A 22,831-nucleotide genomic window follows, 5' to 3' on the forward strand; every position below is an offset into this window, starting at 1 on the left:
GGGACCGGGGAGAGAAAATACAACAACGCAACAAAATATCACGATATTATTTTGACCGGTTGTAAAGGAAATGGAAACGACCCAACATGTTAATGATAATATTTCAGTTCGGCTTTGATATTTTACGTGGTTGAAATAATAGCAGTTTCTATGACGCTTTTATCATAAAGACGACACCTCTACAGATGGTACCTAATTGAGCATTGCATTCTCTCAAGACGTAGAAATAAATAAATCACTCCTGTTCCCCAAAGTCCAAATGTTGTGTATCATTTAACTGCAAGAAAATCTTAATTCTGCAGGAGTTAATGATATTTGAGAGGTTAAAGACCGACCGTCGGTGTCCAGATGTCAGTTTCCATTTAACCTGAACAGTAGGCTACAGTTCCCTTGACCTGCCACGGACCTCATTTGAATTCCTGTCTTGTGACTGTCTAACGTAGTCAGCACTGCTATCATCCCATTTTTAAACTTCAGTCAAATATTTTCCAAACACAACTTTTCTGGCCCTCACTCCCTTTTATTTTCAACTCTACATTTTCGAGAGCTTTTGTCTTATTGAATTGAACTTCAATAGTGTCCTTTTTGCCTCCGTGGATTGACATAAACGGGTTTTTGCCTGTTCCCAAAAGCATTATTTGTGGTCGATTGGCTGTGTAGCGTATTCGGCGTATGTACGTACAGTTAAGCCCTAAAGCTTAGGCTTTATACACTAATACCAGAGCCTCAAATAATGAAAGAGAACCTCAATGTTGCCTATAGATATAAATTGCACAAGAATGATTCATTTATGGATTATTATTTTTTTAAGTATTGCTTGTCTTTTATTCAATCCGCCCTTCAGCCACACAATATTTATTGACGCTAAACCCCGTCCAACGCCCAGATATAACGGCGAATTATGACTCAATCCGCACATCGTGTGTGTGTGTGTGTGTGTGTGTGATCCTTGTGGTGAATAGAAGACCTCACAAGGATAGTAAAACAAAGAAAATATCTAATTTTCCCACAAGGAGAAAGGCTATTTTTGGGGTTAGGGTAAGGGGTAAAAGTATCGCAATATTTATTTTTCATGGCAAAATGAAAACGTGTGTGTGTGTGTGTTCATTCCATCAGGACTATGAGGACTTCTTCCAGTCCAAGGAGAACAACACTGTGTTTACATTCCTAGGCCTCAGCTCACCGCCCTCAGTAAAGGTATGACACACACACTGTTTGCAAGGGAAAGGTCTGAAGACTGTAAGGCTCCACTAGTTGTACAGCTACGGTGGTGGGAGGGGCCCTCGGCAGCTACAGGGCTGGAGGGAGGGGCCCTCGGCAGCTACAGGGCTGGAGGGAGGGGCCCTCGGCAGCTACAGGGCTGGAGGGAGGGGCCCTCGGCAGCTACAGGGCTGGAGGGGGGGGCCCTCGGCAGCTACAGGGCTGGAGGGGGCCTCGGCAGCTACAGGGCTGGAGGGGGCCTCGGCAGCTACAGGGCTGGAGGGGCCTTCGGCAGCTACAGGGCTGGAGGGAGGGGCCTTCGGCAGCTACAGGGCTGGAGGGAGGGGCCCTCGGCAGCTACAGGGCTGGAGGGAGGGGCCCTCGGCAGCTACAGGGCTGGAGGGAGGGGCCCTCGGCAGCTACAGGGCTAGAGGGAGGGGCCCTCGGCAGCTGGAGGGAGGGGCCCTCGGCAGCTGGAGGGCTGGAGGGAGGGGCCCTCGGCAGCTGGAGGGAGGAGCCCTCGGCAGATACAGGGCTGGAGGGAGGGGCCCTCGGCAGATACAGGCCCTCGGCAGCTACAGGGCTGGAGGGGCCCTCGGCAGATACAGGGCTGGAGGGAGGGGCCCTCTGCAGCTACAGGGCTGGAGGGAGGGGCCCTCGGCAGATACAGGGCTGGAGGGAGGGGCCCTCGGCAGATACAGGGCTGGAGGGAGGGGCCCTCGGCAGATACAGGGCTGGGGGTGCCCTCGGCAGCTACAGGGCTGGAGGTCTGAAGACTGTAAACGGGTTTTTGCCTGTTCCCAAAAGCATTATTTGTGGTCGATTGGCTGTGTAGCGTACTTCCATTGTTCTCCTAGAGTGGTTGAATATGTTACTGTCTTCTAGACGACTCGTGTCTGATTCCTGAGAATAAACAGGATGTTACTGTCTTGATAAATGACCCTGAGAAGGAACACAGTCTGAGTCACTCGTCCAGCAGACATCACATGGTCTGACCACATGTCCCAAATGGCACCTTATTCCTTCTGTAGTGCACTACCTGGGCTCTATAGGCTCTGGTCCAATGTAGTGCACTACCTGGGCTCTATAGGCTCTGGTCCAATGTAGTGCACTACCTGGGCTCTATAGGCTCTGGTCCAATGTAGTGCACTACCTGGGCTCTATAGGCTCTGGTCCAATGTAGTGCACTACCTGGGCTCTATAGGCTCTGGTCCAATGTAGTGCACTACCTGGGCTCTATAGGCTCTGGTCTAACGTAGTGCACTACCTGGGCTCTATAGGCTCTGGTCCAATGTAGTGCACTACCTGGGCTCTATAGGCTCTGGTCCAATGTAGTGCACTACCTGGGCTCTATAGGCTCTGGTCCAATGTAGTGCACTACCTGGGCTCTATAGGCTCTGGTCTAACGTAGTGCACTACCTGGGCTCTATAGGCTCTGGTCCAATGTAGTGCACTACCTGGGCTCTATAGGCTCTGGTCCAATGTAGTGCACTACCTGGGCTCTATAGGCTCTGGTCCAATGTAGTGCACTACCTGGGCTCTATAGGCTCTGGTTCAATGCAGTGCACTACCTGGGCTCTATAGGCTCTGGTCTAACGTAGTGCACTACCTGGGCTCTATAGGCTCTGGTCCAATGTAGTGCACTACCTGGGCTCTATAGGCTCTGGTCCAATGCAGTGCACTACCTGGGCTCTATAGGCTCTGGTTCAATGCAGTGCACTACCTGGGCTCTATAGGCTCTGGTCCAATGCAGTGCACTACCTGGGCTCTATAGGCTCTGGTCCAATGTAGTGCACTACCTGGGCTCTATAGGCTCTGGTCTAACGTAGTGCACAATATAGGGAATAGGGTGCAAATTGGGACGATATCATTGTCTCCTTTTCCACAGATTTATCAGTAACCAGGATCATTAGATTTTCCTCCAATCACATGCCTGGTCTGTCTCCAGTCTGCCGGCTGATTGGCTGGGATGTGATTAAACATAGACCAGTGGACTTTAATGAGTGTTTCGTCCCAAATGACACTCTATTCCCTATACAGTGCACTACTCTTTACCCGCACCGTGTGGCCCCCCTTTACGGCCCTATGAGCCCTGTTCTAATGTAGTGCACTCGTTAGGGAATAGGCTGTAATTTGGGACGCCTCCTGGTTTTGTTTGTTGATGAGGACTTTTAATAAGGTTGAATTTGCTGACAAACAGAACATGGTGATCTCTCTCTCAAGAGACTCCTGAATTAACAGGGCCCCCTATGAACCTTTCAGCTTGGATTCAGCATGTTCTGATAATGTATTGTGTTGATGCAGTATGGTCTGATAATGTATTGTGTTGATGCAGTATGTTCTGATAATGTTTTGATGCAGTATGTTCTGATAATGTGTTGTGTTGATACATTATCAGACCATACTGCATCAACACAATACATTATCAGACCAGGATGCATTGTGTTGATGCAGTATGTTCTGATAATGTATTGTGTTGATGCAGTATGGTCTGATAATGTGTTGATGCAGTATGTTCTGATAATGTGTTGATGCAGTATGTTCTGATAATGTGTTGATGCAGTATGTTCTGATAATGTATTGTGTTGATGCAGTATGTTCTGATAATGTATTGTGTTGATGCAGTATGTTCTGATAATGTATTGTGTTGATGCAGTATGTTCTGATAATGTATTGTGTTGATGCAGTATGTTCTGATAATGTGTTGATGCAGTATGTTCTGATAATGTATTGTGTTGATGCAGTATGGTCTGATAATGTGTTGATGCAGTATGTTCTGATAATGTGTTGATGCAGTATGTTCTGATAATGTGTTGATGCAGTATGTTCTGATAATGTGTTGATGCAGTATGTTCTGATAATGTATTGTGTTGATGCAGTATGGTCTGATAATGTATTGTGTTGATGCAGTATGTTCTGATAATGTATTGTGTTGATGCAGTATGTTCTGATAATGTGTTGATGCAGTATGTTCTGATAATGTGTTGATGCAGTATGTTCTGATAATGTGTTGATGCAGTATGTTCTGATAATGTGTTGTGTTGATGCAGTATGTTCTGATAATGTATTGTGTTGATGCATCCTGGTCTGATATTGTGTTGATGCAGTATGTTGATGCTATGTTCTGATGCAGTATGTTCTGATGCAGTATGTTCTGATAATGTGGTGATGCAGTATGTTCTGATAATGTGGTGATGCAGTATGTTCTGATAATGTATTGTGTTGATGCAGTATGGTCTGATGCAGTATGGTCTGATGCAGTATGTTCTGATGCAGTATGTTCTGATAATGTGTTGATGCAGTATGTTCTGATAATGTATTGTGTTGATGCAGTATGTTCTGATAATGTATTGTGTTGATGCATCCTGGTCTGATATTGTGTTGATGCAGTATGGTCTGATGCAGTATGTTCTGATGCAGTATGTTCTGATAATGTATTGATGCAGTATGTTCTGATAATGTTTCGTGTTGATGCAGTATGTTCTGATAATGTATTGTGTTGATGCAGTATGGTCTGATAATGTGTTGTGTTGATGCAGTATGTTCTGATAATGTGTTGATGCGTCCTGGTCTGATAATGTATTGTGTTGATGCATCCTGGTCTGATAATGTATTGATTCAGCATGCTGTGGTAATGTATTGTGTTGATGCATCCTGGTCTGATAATGTATTGTGTTGATGCAGTAAGGTATGATAATGTTTCGTGTTGATGCAGTATTGTCTGATAATGTATTTTGTTGATGCAGTATTGTCTGATAATGTATTGTGTTGATTCAGTATGGTCTGATAATGTGTTGATGCAGTATGTTCTGATAATGTATTGATGCAGTATGTTCTGATAATGTATTGTATTGATGCAGTATGTTCTGATAATGTATTGTGTTGATGCAGTATGTTCTGATAATGTGTTGATGCAGTATGTTCTGATAATGTATTGTGTTGATGCAGTATGGTCTGATAATGTATTGTGTTGATTCAGTATGGTCTGATAATGTGTTGATGCAGCATGTTCTGATAATGTTTTAATGTTTTGTTGATGCAGTATGGTCTGATAATGTGTTGTGTTGATGCAGTATGTTCTGATAATGTATTGTGTTGATGCAGTATGGTCTGATAATGTATTGTGTTGATGCAGTATGGTCTGATATAATGTATTGTGTTGATGCAGTATGGTCTGATAATGTAATGTGTTGATGCAGTATGGTCTGATAATGTGTTGATGAAGTATGGTCTGATAATGTGTTGATGCAGTATGGTCTGATAATGTGTTGATGAAGTATGGTCTGATAATGTGTTGATGCAGTATGGTCTGATAATGTATTGTGTTGATGCAGTATGGTCTGATAATGTGTTGATGAAGTATGGTCTGATAATGTGTTGATGCAGTATGTTCTGATGCAGTATGTTCTGATGCAGTATGGTCTGATAATGTGTTGATGCAGTATGTTCTGATGCAGTATGTTCTGATGCAGTATGGTCTGATAATGTGTTGATGCAGTATGTTCTGATAATGTGTTGATGCAGTATGTTCTGATAATGTGTTGTGTTGATGCAGTATGGTCTGATAATGTGTTGTGTTGATGCAGTATGGTCTGATAATGTGTTGTGTTGATGCAGTATGGTCTGATAATGTGTTGATGAAGTATGGTCTGATAATGTATTGTGTTGATGCAGTATGGTCTGATAATGTATTGTGTTGATGCAGTATGGTCTGATAATGTGTTGATGCAGTATGGTCTGATAATGTGTTGTGTTGATGCAGTATGGTCTGATAATGTGTTGATGAAGTATGGTCTGATAATGTGTTGATGCAGTATGGTCTGATAATGTATTGTGTTGATGCAGTATGGTCTGATAATGTGTTGATGAAGTATGGTCTGATAATGTGTTGATGCAGTATGGTCTGATAATGTATTGTGTTGATGCAGTATGGTCTGATAATGTGTTGATGAAGTATGGTCTGATAATGTGTTGATGCAGTATGGTCTGATAATGTATTGTGTTGATGCAGTATGGTCTGATAATGTGTTGATGCAGTATGGTCTGATAATGTGTTGATGCAGTATGGTCTGATAATGTGTTGTGTTGATGCAGTATGGTCTGATAATGTGTTGATGCAGTATGGTCTGATAATGTATTGTGTTGATGCAGTATGGTCTGATAATGTGTTGATGAAGTATGGTCTGATAATGTGTTGATGCAGTATGGTCTGATAATGTATTGTGTTGATGCAGTATGGTCTGATAATGTGTTGATGCAGTATGGTCTGATAATGTGTTGTGTTGATGCAGTATGGTCTGATAATGTGTTGATGCAGTATGGTCTGATAATGTGTTGTGTTGATGCAGTATGGTCTGATAATGTGTTGTGTTGATGCAGTATGGTCTGATAATGTGTTGATGCAGTATGGTCTGATAATGTGTTGATGCAGCATGTTCTGATAATGTAATGTGTTGATGCAGTATGGTCTGATAATGTGTTGTGTTGATGCAGTATGTTCTGATAATGTGTTGATGCAGTATGTTCTGATAATGTGTTGATGCAGTATGTTCTGATGCAGTATGTTCTGATAATGTATTTTGTTGATGCATCCTGGTCTGATAATGTATTGTGTTGATGCAGTATGTTCTGATAATGTATTGTGTTGATGCAGTATGTTCTGATAATGTATTGTGTTGATGCAGTATGTTCTGATAATGTGTTGATGCAGTATGTTCTGATAATGTGTTGATGCAGTATGGTCTGATAATGTGTTGATGCAGTATGTTCTGATAATGTGTTGATGCAGTATGTTCTGATAATGTGTTGATGCAGTATGTTCTGATAATGTGTTGATGCAGTATGGTCTGATAATGTGTTGATGCATCCTGGTCTGATAATGTATTGTGTTGATGCAGTATGTTCTTATAATGTGTTGATGCAGTATGTTCTGATAATGTGTTGATGCATCCTGGTCTGATAATGTATTGTGTTGATGCAGTATGTTCTTATAATGTGTTGATGCAGTATGTTCTGATAATGTGTTGATGCGGTATGGTCTGATAATGTGTTGATGCAGTATGTTCTGATAATGTGTTGATGCAGTATGTTCTGATAATGTGTGGATGCAGTATGTTCTGATAATGCAGTATGTTCTGATGCAGTATGTTCTGATAATGTGTTGTGTTGATGCAGTATGTTCTGATAATGTGTTGATGCAGTATGTTCTGATAATGTATTGATGCAGTATGTTCTGATAATGTGTTGATGCAGTATGTTCTGATGTGTTGATGCAGTATGGTCTGATAATGTGTTGTGATGATGCAGTATGTTCTGATAATGTGTTGTGTTGATGCAGTATGTTCTGATAATGTGTTGATGCATCCTAGTCTGATAATGTGTTGTGTTGATGCAGTATGTTCTGATAATGTGTTGATGCAGTATGTTCTGATAATGTGTTGATGCAGTATGGTCTGATAATGTGTTGTGATGATGCAGTATGTTCTGATAATGTGTTGTGTTGATGCAGTATGTTCTGATAATGTGTTGATGCATCCTAGTCTGATAATGTGTTGTGTTGATGCAGTATGTTCTGATAATGTGTTGTGTTGATGCAGTATGTTCTGATAATGTGTTGATGCAGTATGTTCTGATAATGTGTTGATGCAGTATGGTCTGATAATGTGTTGATGCAGTATGGTCTGATAATGTGTTGATGCAGTATGTTCTGATAATGTGTTGATGCAGTATGTTCTGATAATGTATTGTGTTGATGCAGTATGTTCTGATAATGTATTGTGTTGATGCAGTATGTTCTGATAATGTGTTGATGCAGTATGTTCTGATAATGTGTTGATGCAGTATGTTCTGATAATGTATTGATGCAGTATGTTCTGATGCAGTATGTTCTGATGCAGTATGGTCTGATAATGTGTTGTGTTGATGCAGTATGTTCTGATAATGTATTGATGCAGTATGTTCTGATATTGTGTTGATGCAGTATGTTCTGATAATGTGTTGATGCAGTATGTTCTGATAATGTATTGTGTTGATGCAGAATGTATTGATGCAGTATGTTCTGATATTGTGTTGATGCAGTATGTTCTGATAATGTGTTGATGCAGTAATATATAATATAATAATAATATATGCCATTTAGCGGACGCTTTTATCCAAAGCGACTTACAGTCATGTGTGCATACATTCTACGTATGGGTGGTCCCGGGAATTGAACCCACTACCCTGGCGTTACAAGCGCCATGCTCTACCAACTGAGCTACAGAAGGACCAGTATGTTCTGATAATGTATTGTGTTGATGCAGTATGTTTTCTGATAATGTGTTGATGCAGTATGTTCTGATAATGTGTTGATGCATCCTGGTCTGATAATGTATTTTGTTGATGCAGTATGTTCTGATAATGTATTGTGTTGATTTACATTTATGAACACAATCAGATGGTTGCTTGTTTGATTAATTGATTTTTTTGAGTGATTGGTTGACCCTTCTTCTACCTCATATCTCCTCAGGATTCCGAGTCGTAGGCAGTAGCGTGGGGAGTCGGAGGTCGCAGAGCACATCACTTCCTGTATTACATCACTTCACCTCTCCCGGAGATCTCACCATAATGACGCCCGCCACCGTGTTGCCAAACACTCTGACCTCTCTGACCTCTCTGACCCCGCCCCCCAACCACCCTGAAAAAAACACCTCACCCTCCTCCCCCACCTACAGCCATCTAACCTGACACAGGAGGAGGGGAGGAGCTTCAGACCAATAGAAGGAGCTTCAGACCATGAGAGGCGGGGCTTCACCCCAAAAACAATGGACAATGATTTACATTTTTTTTTATTTTTTTATTTTGTACAACTGCTGGTAATCATGACGATCTAGTCAGTGGTTCCTGTTTGTGTTAGCGGTAAATAATTACTAGTTATCTTTTACTGCTATGTATTCTTTGGTCCGTTGTTCAGAACAATTCTGTTCCACCAATAGCAGCATGTAGTAGCTCTCCTGTCAGAGTAGCCAGGTTCTGTACGCAGTCAGACAGTTAAACCTGACGTCGTAACTGGAAACACTGAAGTTGGACTTGTGGTTAAAATCGAGGCGTGAAATGGAGTCCACTACAGCTGTATTTAGACTTTTGAATATTTTCGATTTAAAAATCGCAAATCTAAATAAACGTTCTATCAACATTGACCATATTATTTTTTTTTGTGAAATCTAATTTGGATTCTGATTTTGGGCATATTAAGTTTTATATGTCAGAACTATTTCTAAAAAGTGTATTTTGAGTTTAAATCACTTGCGCTGCTCACGTATCAGCTTCCACAATGTAGGGGGAGGTTTTAAGGGTTATGGTAGGTGGAGATGGACTGAGAGATCAGCCAATTAAAACCAGCGGTTGTTTTCCCCGATCCTGCCATAGGCCATGTTCGAGAGAACCAAAACAGTAATGCCTCATGGGTAAATTGTGACTGACTGATCTACAAATAATAATTCCATAATGAATACTTATTCATGGTGGAAGATGATTTGTAGATCAGGCAGTCAGTCGGCAGTCGCCTGTAGCGTCCAACAGTCCATATAGACTCATTCAAGTCCCGTTCTGAATCGCTGTGAAACCAGGTGTCTTGACATACGAGGGACCGGCTGGTGGGATTGTAATGAGACCAATGAAGGCTGTGTTAAGTAATGGAAGAGGAGACCAACTGGGAACTGGTGTGTTTTTAATTACTCCTTCCTCTCTTCTCTCTTTCTCTCCCCTCTCCTCATTCCCTCTCCCCTCTTCCCCGTCTCCTCATTCCCTCTCCCCTCTTCCCCCTCTTTTATTAAATGATCATGGATGGGTGAATCATTGTGTATTGTTTACACATGGCAGGCTTACAGTCTGCCCCTACACACAGTCTCGTGTTTCCTCACTGACTCAGAGACCCATTCCTAGTGACTGTAGCGCCATCTTGTGTTTTGTTCTGTCACTGTTAACCTGATCGAAAAACAACATTCCTTTTGATACATGCCATTTATTTATATGTACTCATACATAGTAGAATCAACACCTGTTTTTAATATGAGAACTCTGTCTGTGACAATCACTACGGCCTGGTTTCCCGGACCCAGATTAAGACAATAGACCTGAGATTCTCAAGGGGCGGAGGGGTAGCCTAGTGGTTAGAGGAGGCAGGTAGCCTAGTGGTTAGAGGAGGCAGGTAGCCTAGTGGTTAGAGGAGGCAGGTAGCCTAGCGGTTAGCGGAGGCAGGTAGCCTAGCGGTTAGCGGAGGCAGGTAGCCTAGCGGTTAGCGGAGGCAGGTAGCCTAGCGGTTAGCGGAGGCAGGTAGCCTAGCGGTTAGCGGAGGCAGGTAGCCTAGTGGTTAGAGCGTTGGACCAGCCAGCCCTCCGAAAGGTTGCAAGTTCGAATCCTCGAACTGACAAGGTACAGATCTGTCGTTCTGCCCCTGAACAGGCAGTGTAACCCACTGTTCCTAGGCCGTCATTGAAAATAAGAATTTGTTCTTAAACTGACTGGCCTAGTTAAATAAAGGTATACCTTTTTTTATTTTTTTTTACAAAATTCTCCATAGATTTTTTTTTTCCAGGGACTAGACTTAATCTGGATCTGGGAATCTGTCCCTATAAATGATTTTAGTTGTCTGTCCTCTGTGTGTTTTGGCTTTGGCCGTGTTCAAGAGCATCACAACCGCAATGTATCATGGGTAAATTGTGACTGACAAACATGTCCTTTTTGACCTGGCTAACTAAAACTGTCATTGATGATTCGACACCAGTGTTTTCCCAACTCCCGGTCCTCCTGTACCCCCAACAGTACACATTTTTTATTGTAGTCCCGAAACAAGCACACCTGATTTCAACTAATCATCAAACCTTCAATGACTTGAATTAGAAGTGTTTATCCAGGGCTACAATAGAGATGTGTGTTGTTGAGGGGATACAGGAGGACCCGGAGTTGAGAACCAATGCTCTACACGATGTTGAGAAAACAAAATAAACCTTTTCTTGTTACAATGACGTTGTTGTATGTTGATAGACCATCTGTAGATGCTTCCCCCCAGACTATAAAAATAAAATATTACTGTAGATCCCTCAAACTCAACTCTGGACCTCGCAGACAGTTCCTGTTGTCGTTGTTCTTCTCTAATCAGGGACTGATTTAGACCTGGGACACCAGGTGGGTGATTCCCCTCTAATCAGGGACTGGTTTAGACCTGGGACACCAGGTGGGTGATTACATTACATTACATTTAAGTCATTTAGCAGACGCTCCTATCCAGAGCGACTTACACATTGGTGCATTCACCTTATGACATCCAGTAGAACAGTCACTTTACAATAGTGCATCTAAATCTTAAAGGGGGGTGAGAAGGATTACTTATCCTATCCTAGGTATTCCTTAAAGAGGTATACCTCTTGATTCCCCTCTAATCAGGGACTGATTTACACCTGGGACACCAGGTGGGTGATTCCCCTCTAATCAGAGACTGATTTAGACCTGGGACACCAGGTGGGTGCAATTTACTTATCAGGTAGAACAGGCATCCAGCCAACTTGACACAACTGTGGGAAGCATTGAAATCAACATTGGAGTCAACATGGGACCAGCATCCCTGTGGAACGCTTTTGACACCTTGTAGAGTCCATGTCCTGACGAAATCAGCCTGTTCTGACTTCCTGTTCTGACTTCCTATTCCTGTTCTGACTTCATATTCCTGTTCTGACTTCCTATTCCTGTTCTGACTTCCTATTCCTGTTCTGACTTCCTATTCCTGTTCTGACTTCCTATTCTGACTTCCTATTCCTGTTCTGACTTCCTATTCCTGTTCTGACTTCCTATTCTGACTTCCTATTCCTGTTCTGACTTCCTATTCCTGTTCTGACTTCCTATTCCTGTTCTGACTTCCTATTCTGACTTCCTATTCCTGTTCTGACTTCCTATTCCTGTTCTGACTTCCTATTCCTATTCTGACTTCCTGTTCTGACTTCCTATTCCTGTTCTGACTTCCTATTCCTGTTCTGACTTCCTATTCCTGTTCTGACTTCCTATTCCTGTTCTGACTTCCTATTCTGAATTCCTATTCCTGTCCTGATTAATTGAGGCTGTTCTAAAAGTCTAAGAAGGTGGGGTGCAACTCAATATTTAAAAGGTGTTCTTAATGTTTTGTCCACTCGGTGTGTGTATATAGCCTGTGTCTACCCCACTGATTCTTGAAATATAGAGTACATTCGAACGTCGTACCCCCGTCAGATCCCATAATACCAAATCAGAACTTGTTTTACTGCTGTGTTTGTAAACAATGTAATTTTAAACAAACACTAATACTTCAAAACATGGTTTAAACACAAGTTTTTTTTTATTTTTTATGAAATGTTTGGACTTTGTCAAGCCAACTAGTTGCCAACATAAAACAAAATATTTGCTATAATTTCTGAGTTTTTTATTTTATTTTTATTTTACCTTTATTTAACAAGGCAAGTCAGTTAAGAACAAATTCTTATTTTCAATGACGGCCTAGGAACAGTGAGTTAACTGGTCTAGGAACAGTGGGTTAACTGGTCTAGGAACAGTGGGTTAACTGGTCTAGGAACAGTGGGTTAACTGGTCTAGGAACAGTGGGTTAACTGGCCTAGGAACAGTGGGTTAACTGGCCTAGGAACAGTGGGTTAACTGGCCTAGGAACAGTGGGTTAACTGGTCTAGGAACAGTGGGTTAACTGGTCTAGGAACAGTGGGTTAACTGGTCTAGGAACAGTGGGTTAACTGGTCTAGGAACAGTGGGTTAACTGGTCTAGGAACAGTGGGTTAACTGGTCTAGGAACAGTGGGTTAACTGGTCTAGGAACAGTGGGTTAACTGGTCTAGGAACAGTGGGTTAACTGGTCTAGGAACAGTGGGTTAACTGGTCTAGGAACAGTGGGTTAACTGCCTGTTTTATTGAGAAATGGAAAATCATCTATTTTGTATGCTAGTTGGTATGCTATGTTTAATGTTGACTCAACAGTTTATTTTTTACATTTTAATTTGAAATAAAAAACGATTTAAATAAAAACCAAATTTGGTACAGTCGATGACGATGAATGCTGCCGTGGTGGTTTCTCTGACAAACGGTTTCAAATGAATATTTTTTTCATGATCTAATTATTTAATTTAATTTAATTTTATATCCAGTATTTTATTTTGGAACCAAAAACACATACAGCCACAGACCTCTAGATTTCTCCCTTGATCCTTTTTAGTAGCCTGTTGTGCTAGCAAGCAAAATGGCTGAATTGAGTAAAGGTGCTTCTACACAAAGCAGCGAAAACTCCTTTGACTCTATCGCCGACCATAAGGCCATTTAAATGCATGTTATGTGACACAGTCATCCCAGTGAAGGACTTTTCTGAACTTCACCTTTGTCAAATACCACAAACTAAAAGCTGCCAAGAAGAGGATCGTGACTTTACTTGAGAAAATTAAACATCTGGATGTGCGTCTAATTTTGAATGATGACGTCTCACGTTTAACCACATTTGTTGATGCCTCTGTAAGCTTGTGGTCCTTCTGTAGCACAGTTGGTAGAGCATGGCGCTTGTAACGCCAGGGTAGTGGGTTCGATTCCCGGGACCACCCATACGTAGAATGTATGCACACATGACTGTAAGTCGCTTTGGATAAAAGCGTCTGCTAAATGGCATATATTATATTATATTAGCTTTAATGGATCTTGAGCATTTTCCTTATTTTCCTTACGGCCTTCTGAACCAAAAGTCACATGCTATCAGCTCTACCCCAGGCGGGAGTGAATGGAGTGTGATTGGATCCAGGAGGAGGAAGTGACCTCAGTGTTCTGTTTTTTTTTAACTCTGAATACAACAGGTGCAGTCGACCTTACAGTGAAATGCTTAATACAACAGGTGTAGTAGACCTTACAGTGAAATGCTTAATACAACAGGTGTAGTAGACCTCACAGTGAAATGCTTAATACAACAGGTGTAGTAGACCTCACAGTGAAATGCTGAATACAACAGGTGTAGTAGACCTTACAGTGAAATGCTTAATACAACAGGTGTAGTAGACCTCACAGTGAAATGCTTAATACAACAGGTGTAGTAGACCTCACAGTGAAATGCTGAATACAACAGGTGTAGTAGACCTTACAGTGAAATGCTGAATACAACAGGTGTAGTAGACCTCACAGTGAAATGCTTAATACAACAGGTGTAGTAGACCTTACAGTGAAATGCTGAATACAACAGGTGTAGTAGACCTCACAGTCAAATGCTTAATACAACAGGTGCAGTAGACCTCACAGTGAAAATCTTACTTACAGGCTCTAACCAATAGTGCAAAAAAGGTGTTCGGTGAACAATAGGTAGATAAAGAAATAAAACTACAGTAAAAAGACAGTGAAAAATAACAGTAGCAAGGCCATATACAGTAGAGAGGCTATATACAGTAGAGGCTATATACAGTAGAGAGGCTATATACAGTAGAGGCTATATACAGTAGAGACTATATACAGTAGAGAGACTATATACAGTAGAGAGGCTACATACAGTAGAGGCTATATACAGTAGAGAGGCTACATACAGTAGAGAGGCTATATACAGTAGCGAGGCTACATACAGTAGAGAGGCTATATACAGTAGCGAGGCTTTACTTTAGGTAGCTTAATGGTTAGAGGAGGCAGGTAGCTTAGTGGTTAGAGGTGGCAGGTAGCTTAGTGGTTAGAGGAGGCAGGTAGCCTAGTGGTTAGAGGAGGCAGGTAGCCTAGTGGTTAGAGGAGGCAGGTAGCTTAGTGGTTAGAGGAGGCAGGTAGCCTAGTGGTTAGAGGAGGCAGGTAGCCTAGTGGTTAGAGGAGGCAGGTAGCCTAGTGGTTAGAGGAGGCAGGTAGCCCTAGTGGTTAGAGGAGGCAGGTAGCCTAGTGGTTAGAGGAGGCAGGTAGCCTAGTGGTTAGAGGAGGCAGGTAGCCTAGTGGTTAGAGGAGGCAGGTAGTCTAGTGGTTAGAGGAGGCAGGTAGTCTAGTGGTTAGGGGAGGCAGGTAGTCTAGTGGTTAGAGGAGGCAGGTATCCTAGTGGTTAGAGGAGGCAGGTAGTCTAGTGGTTAGGGGAGGCAGGTAGTCTAGTGGTTAGAGGAGGCAGGTATCCTAGTGGTTAGAGGAGGCAGGTAGTCTAGTGGTTAGAGGAGGCAGGTAGCCTCCACTGTTCCTAGACCAGTTAACACACTGTTCCTAGACCGTCGTTGAAAATAAGAATGTGTTCTTAACTGACTTGCCAAGTTAAATAAAGGTAAAATTAAAACATAAAAAAATCAGATTTACTTCCCAGCTAACAATTCTAGGGAGAGAGAACGTTTTTGTAATGTTACCCTAATGTTTCAGTGTCCAGTTTTCCTTTAGTTGCGAGAACATTCCAATCTTCTATCTTCCGATAACCTTTTTAGCATGTTTTGTTGTTAAGAGTTAGGAGAACATTCCCTTAATGTCAAACAGAACATACCCATATCCGTGTTTGCCATGTCCTCATAATATACAATATTAATGTTCTAGACACGTTTCATGGGAACGTTGCAAGAGCATTAATGTTTCCAGTTTTTCTGTGGGTTAGCAGAACATTCCATCAACATCCCGACAAACATACACAGAACTCATACACAGTGGCAGAGTTTATGGAATATTTGGCATGGCCCATAGACTTCCACTTTCACAGTACAGCAACCAAAAAAAAAACAGCATTTAGAAGAAAATATGAAAATGTTCATTCAAAAATATGCATGTTATGCATACTACAATCACAGTAAACTACAGCCAAATTGAAAACACGTCAGTCGACAAAATATATTAAAATTACGCAAATAAAGATGTAATGTCTTGTATGAACTGTTAATTTTAAATATAGTTCAACGAATTGTATATTTCTGTTTTACAACGGAAACTCTACCGACTTCTGTTTTCTGAGCCGTTATTATTAGACAGGCAGAATCATGACTACCTACTTCTCGGGTCCTCCTTCTGCCCTTAAATGAATGTCGCCGACTGCATGACGTTCTCTTTTACCCACTGTCAGAGAGGAGATTGGGTGGGTTTCTACATCTTCAGCAAATAATCCGTCGGATTTATCAAACATCGTTTGTTGAAAATTCACCACAATCACTGTATCGTCATGAATAGTAACGTTTCTTTCATGTTTGATCAATATTGCAGAACTTTTAGGTCCCCCATCCATCGATAATTTACAATGGCCGAGGAAGGGTAAGCGTGACCGTTGTACTCCGGTTTAGCTCCTGAACCAAGGCTCGCTAGCCAACACATGTGCACGTTTAAAAGTTTAATTGCGTGTCAAGTGGTGCTTTGTTCTGAAAATATAATTTCCATGTTTCTACTTGCACTTTTAATACTCTTTAACACTGGCATATAGTCCGGTGGCTGCAACCAAGTATATATTTAAATGTGAATGTAGCTGCATTGCTAACGGAGTTGTTAGATAGTTCCCGGCGCTTGTGTGATGATGTCCTTTCTTTAGTCGGATACCCCTTCACTTCAAATTATGAGTGAGATCCGTTATCTGACACGCCGGTTGATTTGCGCACATTCAACCCGGAGGACGAGCGCCTTTACCGGTCAGCTGCAGCCAACTAACTGTTGTCTCCCCTTTCCCACCCCATGTCCTCTCCCGTCGTTCCCCTCTCCTCCACCTCGTCTCCCCATGTCGTTCCCCTCTCCTCCACCTCGTCTCCCCATGTCCTCTCCCGTCGTTCCCCTCTCCTCCACCTCGTCTCCTCATGTCGTTCCCCTCTCCTCCACCTCGTCTCCCCATGTCCTCTCCCCCGTGTCGTTCCCCTCCTCTCCTCCACCTCGTCTCCCCATGTCCTCTCCCGTCGTTCCCCTCTCCTCCACCTCGTCTCCCCATGTCGTTCCCCTCTCCTCCACCTCGTCTCCCCATGTCCTCTCCCGTCGTTCCCCTCTCCTCCACCTCGTCTCCCCATGTCGTTCCCCTCTCCTCCACCTCGTCTCCCCATGTCGTTCCCCTCTCCTCCACCTCGTCTTCCTTGTCTCCCCATGTCTCCCCATGTCCTCTCCCGTCGTTCCCCTCTCCTCCACCTCGTCTTCCTCCCCATCTCCCCATGTCTCCCCATGTTCCCCTCTCCTCCACCTCGTCTCCCCATGTCCTCTCCCGTCGTTCCCCTCTTCTCCACCTCGTCTCCCCACCTGTCTCCCCATGTCCTCCCCTCTCCTCCCTCCACCTCGTCTCCCCATGTCCTTCCCCTCTCCTCCACCTCGTCTCCCCATGTCGTTCCCCTCTCCTCCACCTCGTCTCCCCATGTCTCCCATGTTCCCTCTCCTCCTCCTCCCCACCTCGTCTCCCCATGTCGTTCCCCTCTCCTCCACCTCGTCTCCCCATGTCGTTCCCCTCTCCTCCACCTCGTCTCCCCATGTCGTTCCCCTCTCCTCCACCTCGTCTCCCCATGTCGTTCCCCTCTCCTCCACCTCGTCTCCCCATGTCGTTCCCCTCCTCCACCTCGTCTCCCCATGTCGTTCCCCTCTCCTCCACCTCGTCTCCCCATGTCGTTCCCCTCTCCTCCACCTCGTCTCCCCATGTCGTTCCCCTCTCCTCTCCCCATGTCGTTCCCCTCTCCTCCACCTCGTCTCCCCATGTCCTTCCCCTCCCTCTCCTCCACCTCGTCTCCCCATGTCCTTCCCCTCTCTCCTCCACCTCGTCTCCCCATGTCCTCTCCCGTTTCCCCTCTCCTCCACCTCGTCTCCCCATGTCCTTCCCGTTTCCCTCTCCTCCACCTCGTCTCCCCATGTCGTTTCCCCTCTCCTCCTCCCCACCCCTCGTCTCTCCCCATGTCCCCTCTCCTCCACCTCGTCTCCCCATGTCCTCTCCTCCACCTCGTCTCCCCATGTCCTCTCCCGTTTCCCTCTCCTCCACCTCGTCTCCCCATGTCGTTCCCCTCTCCTCCACCTCGTCTCCCCATGTCGTTCCCCTCTCCTCCACCTCGTCTCCTCATGTCGTTCCCCTCTCCTCCACCTCGTCTCCTCATGTCGTTCCCCTCTCCTCCACCTCGTCTCCCCATGTCGTTCCCCTCTCCTCTCCCGTCGTTCCCCTCTCCTCCACCTCGTCTCCCCATGTCCTTTTCCCCCTCAGCATCGCTGCTGGAGGTGTGATGGATGTCAACACCGCTCTCCCTGAGGTGCTCAAGACCGCACTCATCCACGACGGTCTGGCCCGCGGTATCCGTGAGGCCGCCAAGGCGCTGGACAAGTGAGTTTGAACATTTCTGGTCATTAGTTTGTTCCCTAAGTGGCCTTTCATTCCATGTGTAGTGGCTGGCACATGTTGCACTACTTTTGCCTAGAGCATTTATGTAGGGAATAGGGTGTAATTTGGGACAGACAAGAAATGGATTGTCTTTTATTTTTCCTGCTGTGTTCTATTAGTTGAAGTACGGCTGATAGTTGGGTTGCCATTGTTACCCGAACGCTTAAATATCTCTGTCCCAAATGGTACCCTAGTCCCTAGCTGGTGCACTACTTTTTTGAAAGGAGTGTTGTGTATATACTAGGGGAATTTAGGGTGTCATTTGGGAGGTAGACATAAGGGGAATAGATGCGGTTACATTGTAGGATATTATTCTCGGCGCTGTATCGTTTTGACGACATGGTAACGTTGGTGCTCTACCAGCACCAAAACTCGTATTTTTTCTTTCATAGCTTGTTTCAGTCTTTTTAAATAGGGAGCCAATTTGTTTTCAGCACTTATTTACATGACTGATCAAACTGTTGCCATGGCTCTCTTGTCCCTCTGCAATATGTTTGTAACATAGAATCACAATACATAGCATATCGGCACCTAGATATCGTGAGTTCCCTGGTGATTTCCCAGCTCTAGCACACTAACGTAGTTAACTTGAGGATTATAAACTAGGTTAACTGAGCCTCTCTCTCCCGTCCTCTGCTGTGTCCAGGCGCCAGGCCCACCTCTGCGTCCTTGCTGCCAACTGTGACGAGCCCATGTACGTGAAGCTGGTGGAAGCCCTCTGCGCCGAGCATCAGATTAACCTCATCAAGGTATGGGGGGATAGATTGGGGGGGGGGTACTGGTTACACCAATGAGAACGCAGAAACCGGTGCATATTTACAAGTTGAGAGAAAGTAGGCTGTTTTGACCTTTGACCACTGAGAAGTTAAGTGTTGCTATGTTATGGTGCAGAACGAAGTGGGCCATGATGATACTGGACGGAGTGGAGGTGATACTGCTCCCTATCAAATCAAATGTATTTATAAAGCCCTTCGTACATCAGCTGATATCTCAAAGTGCTGTACAGAAACCCAGCCTAAAACCCCAAACAGCAAGCAATGCAGGTGTAGAAGCACTATATCCTCTCTATAGTGCACTATATCCTCTCTATAGTGCACTATATCCTCTCTATAGTGCACTATATCCTCTCTATAGTGCACTATATCCTCTCTATAGTGCACTACTTTCGACTAGAACCCTATGGACCCTGTTCAACAGTAGTGCACTATAAAGGTTTCTGTTTGGGACACTGGAATTACTAGCACTGCCGAATCCTTCCATATTTTCTCCCGTCTTCACCTCTCTCTCCTCCCGCCTCTTCCCACCAGGTCGACGACAACAAGAAGCTTGGCGAGTGGGTCGGTTTGTGTAAAATCGACCGCGAAGGCAAACCCCGTAAGGTGGTGGGCTGCAGCTGTGTTGTGATCAAGGTATATTTTAAAAACCAAAAACATTTGCCTGTAAATCTTCTGGAAACGCCTGGGGAGAGTGAGCTGTATCTTACGGAGAGCTTGGAGTGCTCCTTGTGGCGTAACGGCGTCCACTGTGTGATCAGAGCTGTTGGTGCCAGTCGAGTGCAGGTGCTGTGCCCTCGGTGCCATGCAAGCTGCTTGTTCTATACATCTGGCCAGAGTGTGTCTGCCAGAGTACGAGCCCCGACACCTCACTGTGGTGTCTGGGGTCCCAATAAATGGCTACATTGACAATTTTATTAGTTACTTTACCATACTGACCACAATGTACATACAGTGTTGGACTTTATCCACACTTTTGTTACATTAGCCTTATTCTAAAACGTATTAAAATGTTTATCCCCTCATTGATCTACACACAATACCCCATAGTGACATCACAATACCCCATAGTGACATCACAATACCCCATAGTGACATCACAATACCCCATAGTGACATCACGATACCCCAAAAGCAGATTTTTAGAAATGTTTGCACGTGTATTAAAATATCACATTTACATAAGTATTCAGACCCTTTACTCAGTACTTTGTTGAAGCACCTTTGGCAGCGATTACAGCCTCCAGTCTTCTTGGGTACGACGCTACAAGCTTGGCACACCTGGATTTTGTGAGTTTCTATCATTCTTCTCTGCAGATCCTCTCAAGCTCTGTCAGGTTGGATGTGGAGTTGCACAGTTATTTTCAGGTCTCTCCAGAGATGTTCGATTGGGTTCAAGTCAGGGCTCTGTCTGGGCCACTCAAGGACATTCAGAGACTTGTCCAGAAGCCACTCCTGTGTTTTGGCTGTGCTGTTTAGGGTCATTGTCATGTTAGAAAGTTAATTTTTGCCTTATTCTGAGGTCCAGAGCGCTCTGGAACAGGTTTTCATCAAGGATCTCTCTGTACTTTGCTCCGTTCATCCTTCCCTCGATCCTGACTAGTCTCCCAGTCCCTGCCGCTGAAAAACATCCCCACAGCATGATGCTGCCACCACCATGCTTCACCGTAGGGATGGTGCCAGGTTTCCTCCAGACGTGACACTTGGCATTCAGGCCAAAGTTACATTTTTAATTTCATTAGACCATAGACTCTTGTTTCTCGTGGTCTGAGTGTCTTTAGGTGCCTTTTGGCAAACTAAGCGGGCTGTCATGTGCCTTTTACTGAGTGGCTTCTGTCTGGCCACTACCATAAAGGCCTGATTGGTGGAGTGCTGCAGAGATGGTTGTCCTCCTGGAAGGTTCTCCCATCTCCACAGAGGAACTCTGGAGCTCTGTCAGTGACCAGCCGGTTCTCGGTCACCTCCCTGACTAAGGCCCTTCTACCCCGATTGGTCAGTTTGTCTGTGCGGCCAGTTCTAGGAAGAGTCTTGGTGGTTCCAAACTTCTTCCATTTAAGAATGATGGAGGCCACTGTGTTCTTGGGGTCCTTCAATGCTGCAGAAATGTTTTGGTACCCTTCCCTAGATCTGTGCCTCGACACAATCCTGTCTCTGAGCTCTACGGATAATTCCTTCAACCTCATGGCTTGGTTTTTGCTCTGACATGCACTGTCAACTGTGAGACCTTATATAGACAGGTGTGTGCCTTTCCAAATCATGTCCAATCAATTGAATTTACCAAAGATATGGACTCCAGTTAATTTGTACAAACATCAAGAATGATCAGTAGAAACAGGATGCTCCTGAGCTCAATTTCAAGTATCCTCGCAAAGGGGTCTGAATAATTATGTAAATAAGGTATTTCTGTTTATTATTATTTTTACATTTGCTAATTTCTCAACCTATTTTTGCTTTGTCATTATGGAGTATTGTATGTAGATAATATATTTATACAACAGGACTGTAACGATACAAAATATGTCAAGTGGTCTGAGTACTCTCAGAATGCAGTACTTTCTCCCTAATGGGACCCTATTTAGTGCCATTTAGGACTGTTAAACTGTCTTGAAGCTAGCTCCTTTATAACATTTAATGTTTATTCCTCCCCCTTCCTCTCTGTCTCTAGGACTATGGCAAGGAGTCTCAAGCCAAGGATGTGATTGAAGAGTACTTCAAGGCCAAGAAATGAGGTGTCCGTTTTCAATAAAAGCTTGTGGAAATACGTTTCTTTCTGGAGTTTTTTTTTATTAAAGGAAAGGTTCACCCATTTTGATATTTTTGTGCATCTCTTGAGTGTTCCTGGGTCTTTTTAAAAATGTTTTAATGTGTATCTGATCGAAAACATCTTATCATACATGTCAGATTTCAATACTATCCGATGTCATAACTCGAAAGAGACATTTTTTTTTTGTTGCGGTGTTCTTACCTCAACTGTGTAATTTATCGAAAGGTCCAAGCACGTTTCTCCGGATTTGCGCCTCTAGTCCAGGTTGCATTACATGGTGCGGTTACCAGAGATATTATAGAGAGGAGATGGCAATGTATGACGCGTCACCCGGCAGACTACCGACCAATCGCGTGTGTGTTGTTATGCAACGTCACGTGGTTGCTAAGCTAATCGTCATGCAGTGCCTTGTCGGTGTATGTAAAGGAACGTGCCTGTTTTCCTCGGCAGTACATATCACGATTACAAAGCTCTACATTAATACAGCTGGCGAGTTAATTATCTCACAAATGTTTATTTTTTTTTTGAGCTAGCGTCCCATGGCAAGTTGTGTAAATAAAATGATTTTACAACCCCTCCCAAAAAAATCTCAAGTTTGAATTCCAGGTTGTAAAGGCAACAAAATAGGAAAAATGCCAAGGGGGTTGAATACTTTCGCCACTGTACACACGGTCTCTGAATCAGAGGCTGTACTAACTAGGACTGTTGCTGTGACTGAAGGCAGTCAAATTCCACGTGACTGTTTATAGTCACGGCAACTAGGCTTCTCTAAGCTCTGATGCTGCTGATGGTCACTACTAAC

The 22,831-nt window shown here is 43.8% G+C and overlaps 2 protein-coding genes and 1 long non-coding RNA gene across 31 annotated transcripts in view; 2 read left to right on the forward strand and 1 right to left on the reverse strand.

Moving 5' to 3' along the window:
- sh3bgrl2 (SH3 domain binding glutamate-rich protein like 2) overlaps positions 1-11,289 on the forward strand; it is a 26,862-nt gene extending 15,573 nt beyond the window's left edge. Inside the window, exons 3-5 of one of the 9 annotated variants that reach the window (XR_008141563.1) lie at positions 1,117-1,197; positions 8,708-10,462; positions 10,517-11,289. Coding sequence is in view for 1 of the 9 variants with exons in the window: in XM_052524591.1 (XP_052380551.1) it covers positions 1,117-1,197; positions 8,708-8,722 (96 nt within the window). In the remaining 8 variants the exon portion in view is untranslated. Of the gene's footprint in view, positions 1-1,116; positions 1,198-8,707 lie in introns of all 9 variants that reach the window. The other 8 variants (XR_008141562.1, XR_008141565.1, XR_008141560.1 and 5 more) reach the window with 8 other exon arrangements.
- Positions 11,290-16,137: 4,848 nt separating this feature from the next.
- On the forward strand, positions 16,138-22,026 carry LOC118373672 (40S ribosomal protein S12). Its single transcript, XM_035759871.2, has 6 exons — positions 16,138-16,248; positions 16,374-16,421; positions 18,319-18,435; positions 19,139-19,241; positions 19,800-19,901; positions 21,931-22,026. The coding sequence occupies exons 2-6, from the start codon at positions 16,408-16,410 to the stop codon at positions 21,991-21,993; spliced, it is 399 nt and encodes a 132-aa protein (XP_035615764.1). The 5' UTR covers positions 16,138-16,248; positions 16,374-16,407; the 3' UTR covers positions 21,994-22,026.
- LOC127931523 (uncharacterized) lies at positions 16,721-18,408 on the reverse strand. Of its 21 annotated transcripts, none has more exons than XR_008141574.1 (8): positions 18,235-18,375; positions 18,103-18,168; positions 17,689-17,754; positions 17,526-17,657; positions 17,100-17,208; positions 17,024-17,066; positions 16,898-16,940; positions 16,721-16,864 (listed from the first exon to the last, which is right to left on the reverse strand). It is a non-coding gene; the product is annotated as an uncharacterized LOC127931523 (long non-coding RNA). The 21 variants fall into 21 exon arrangements; XR_008141584.1 differs by having other exon boundaries at positions 16,898-16,973; XR_008141582.1 differs by lacking the exon at positions 17,024-17,066.
- Positions 22,027-22,831: the final 805 nt, after the last annotated feature.

Source organism: Oncorhynchus keta, chromosome 8 (genome assembly GCF_023373465.1).
Source record: "Oncorhynchus keta strain PuntledgeMale-10-30-2019 chromosome 8, Oket_V2, whole genome shotgun sequence".
Classification (NCBI taxonomy): Eukaryota; Metazoa; Chordata; class Actinopteri; order Salmoniformes; family Salmonidae; genus Oncorhynchus; species Oncorhynchus keta.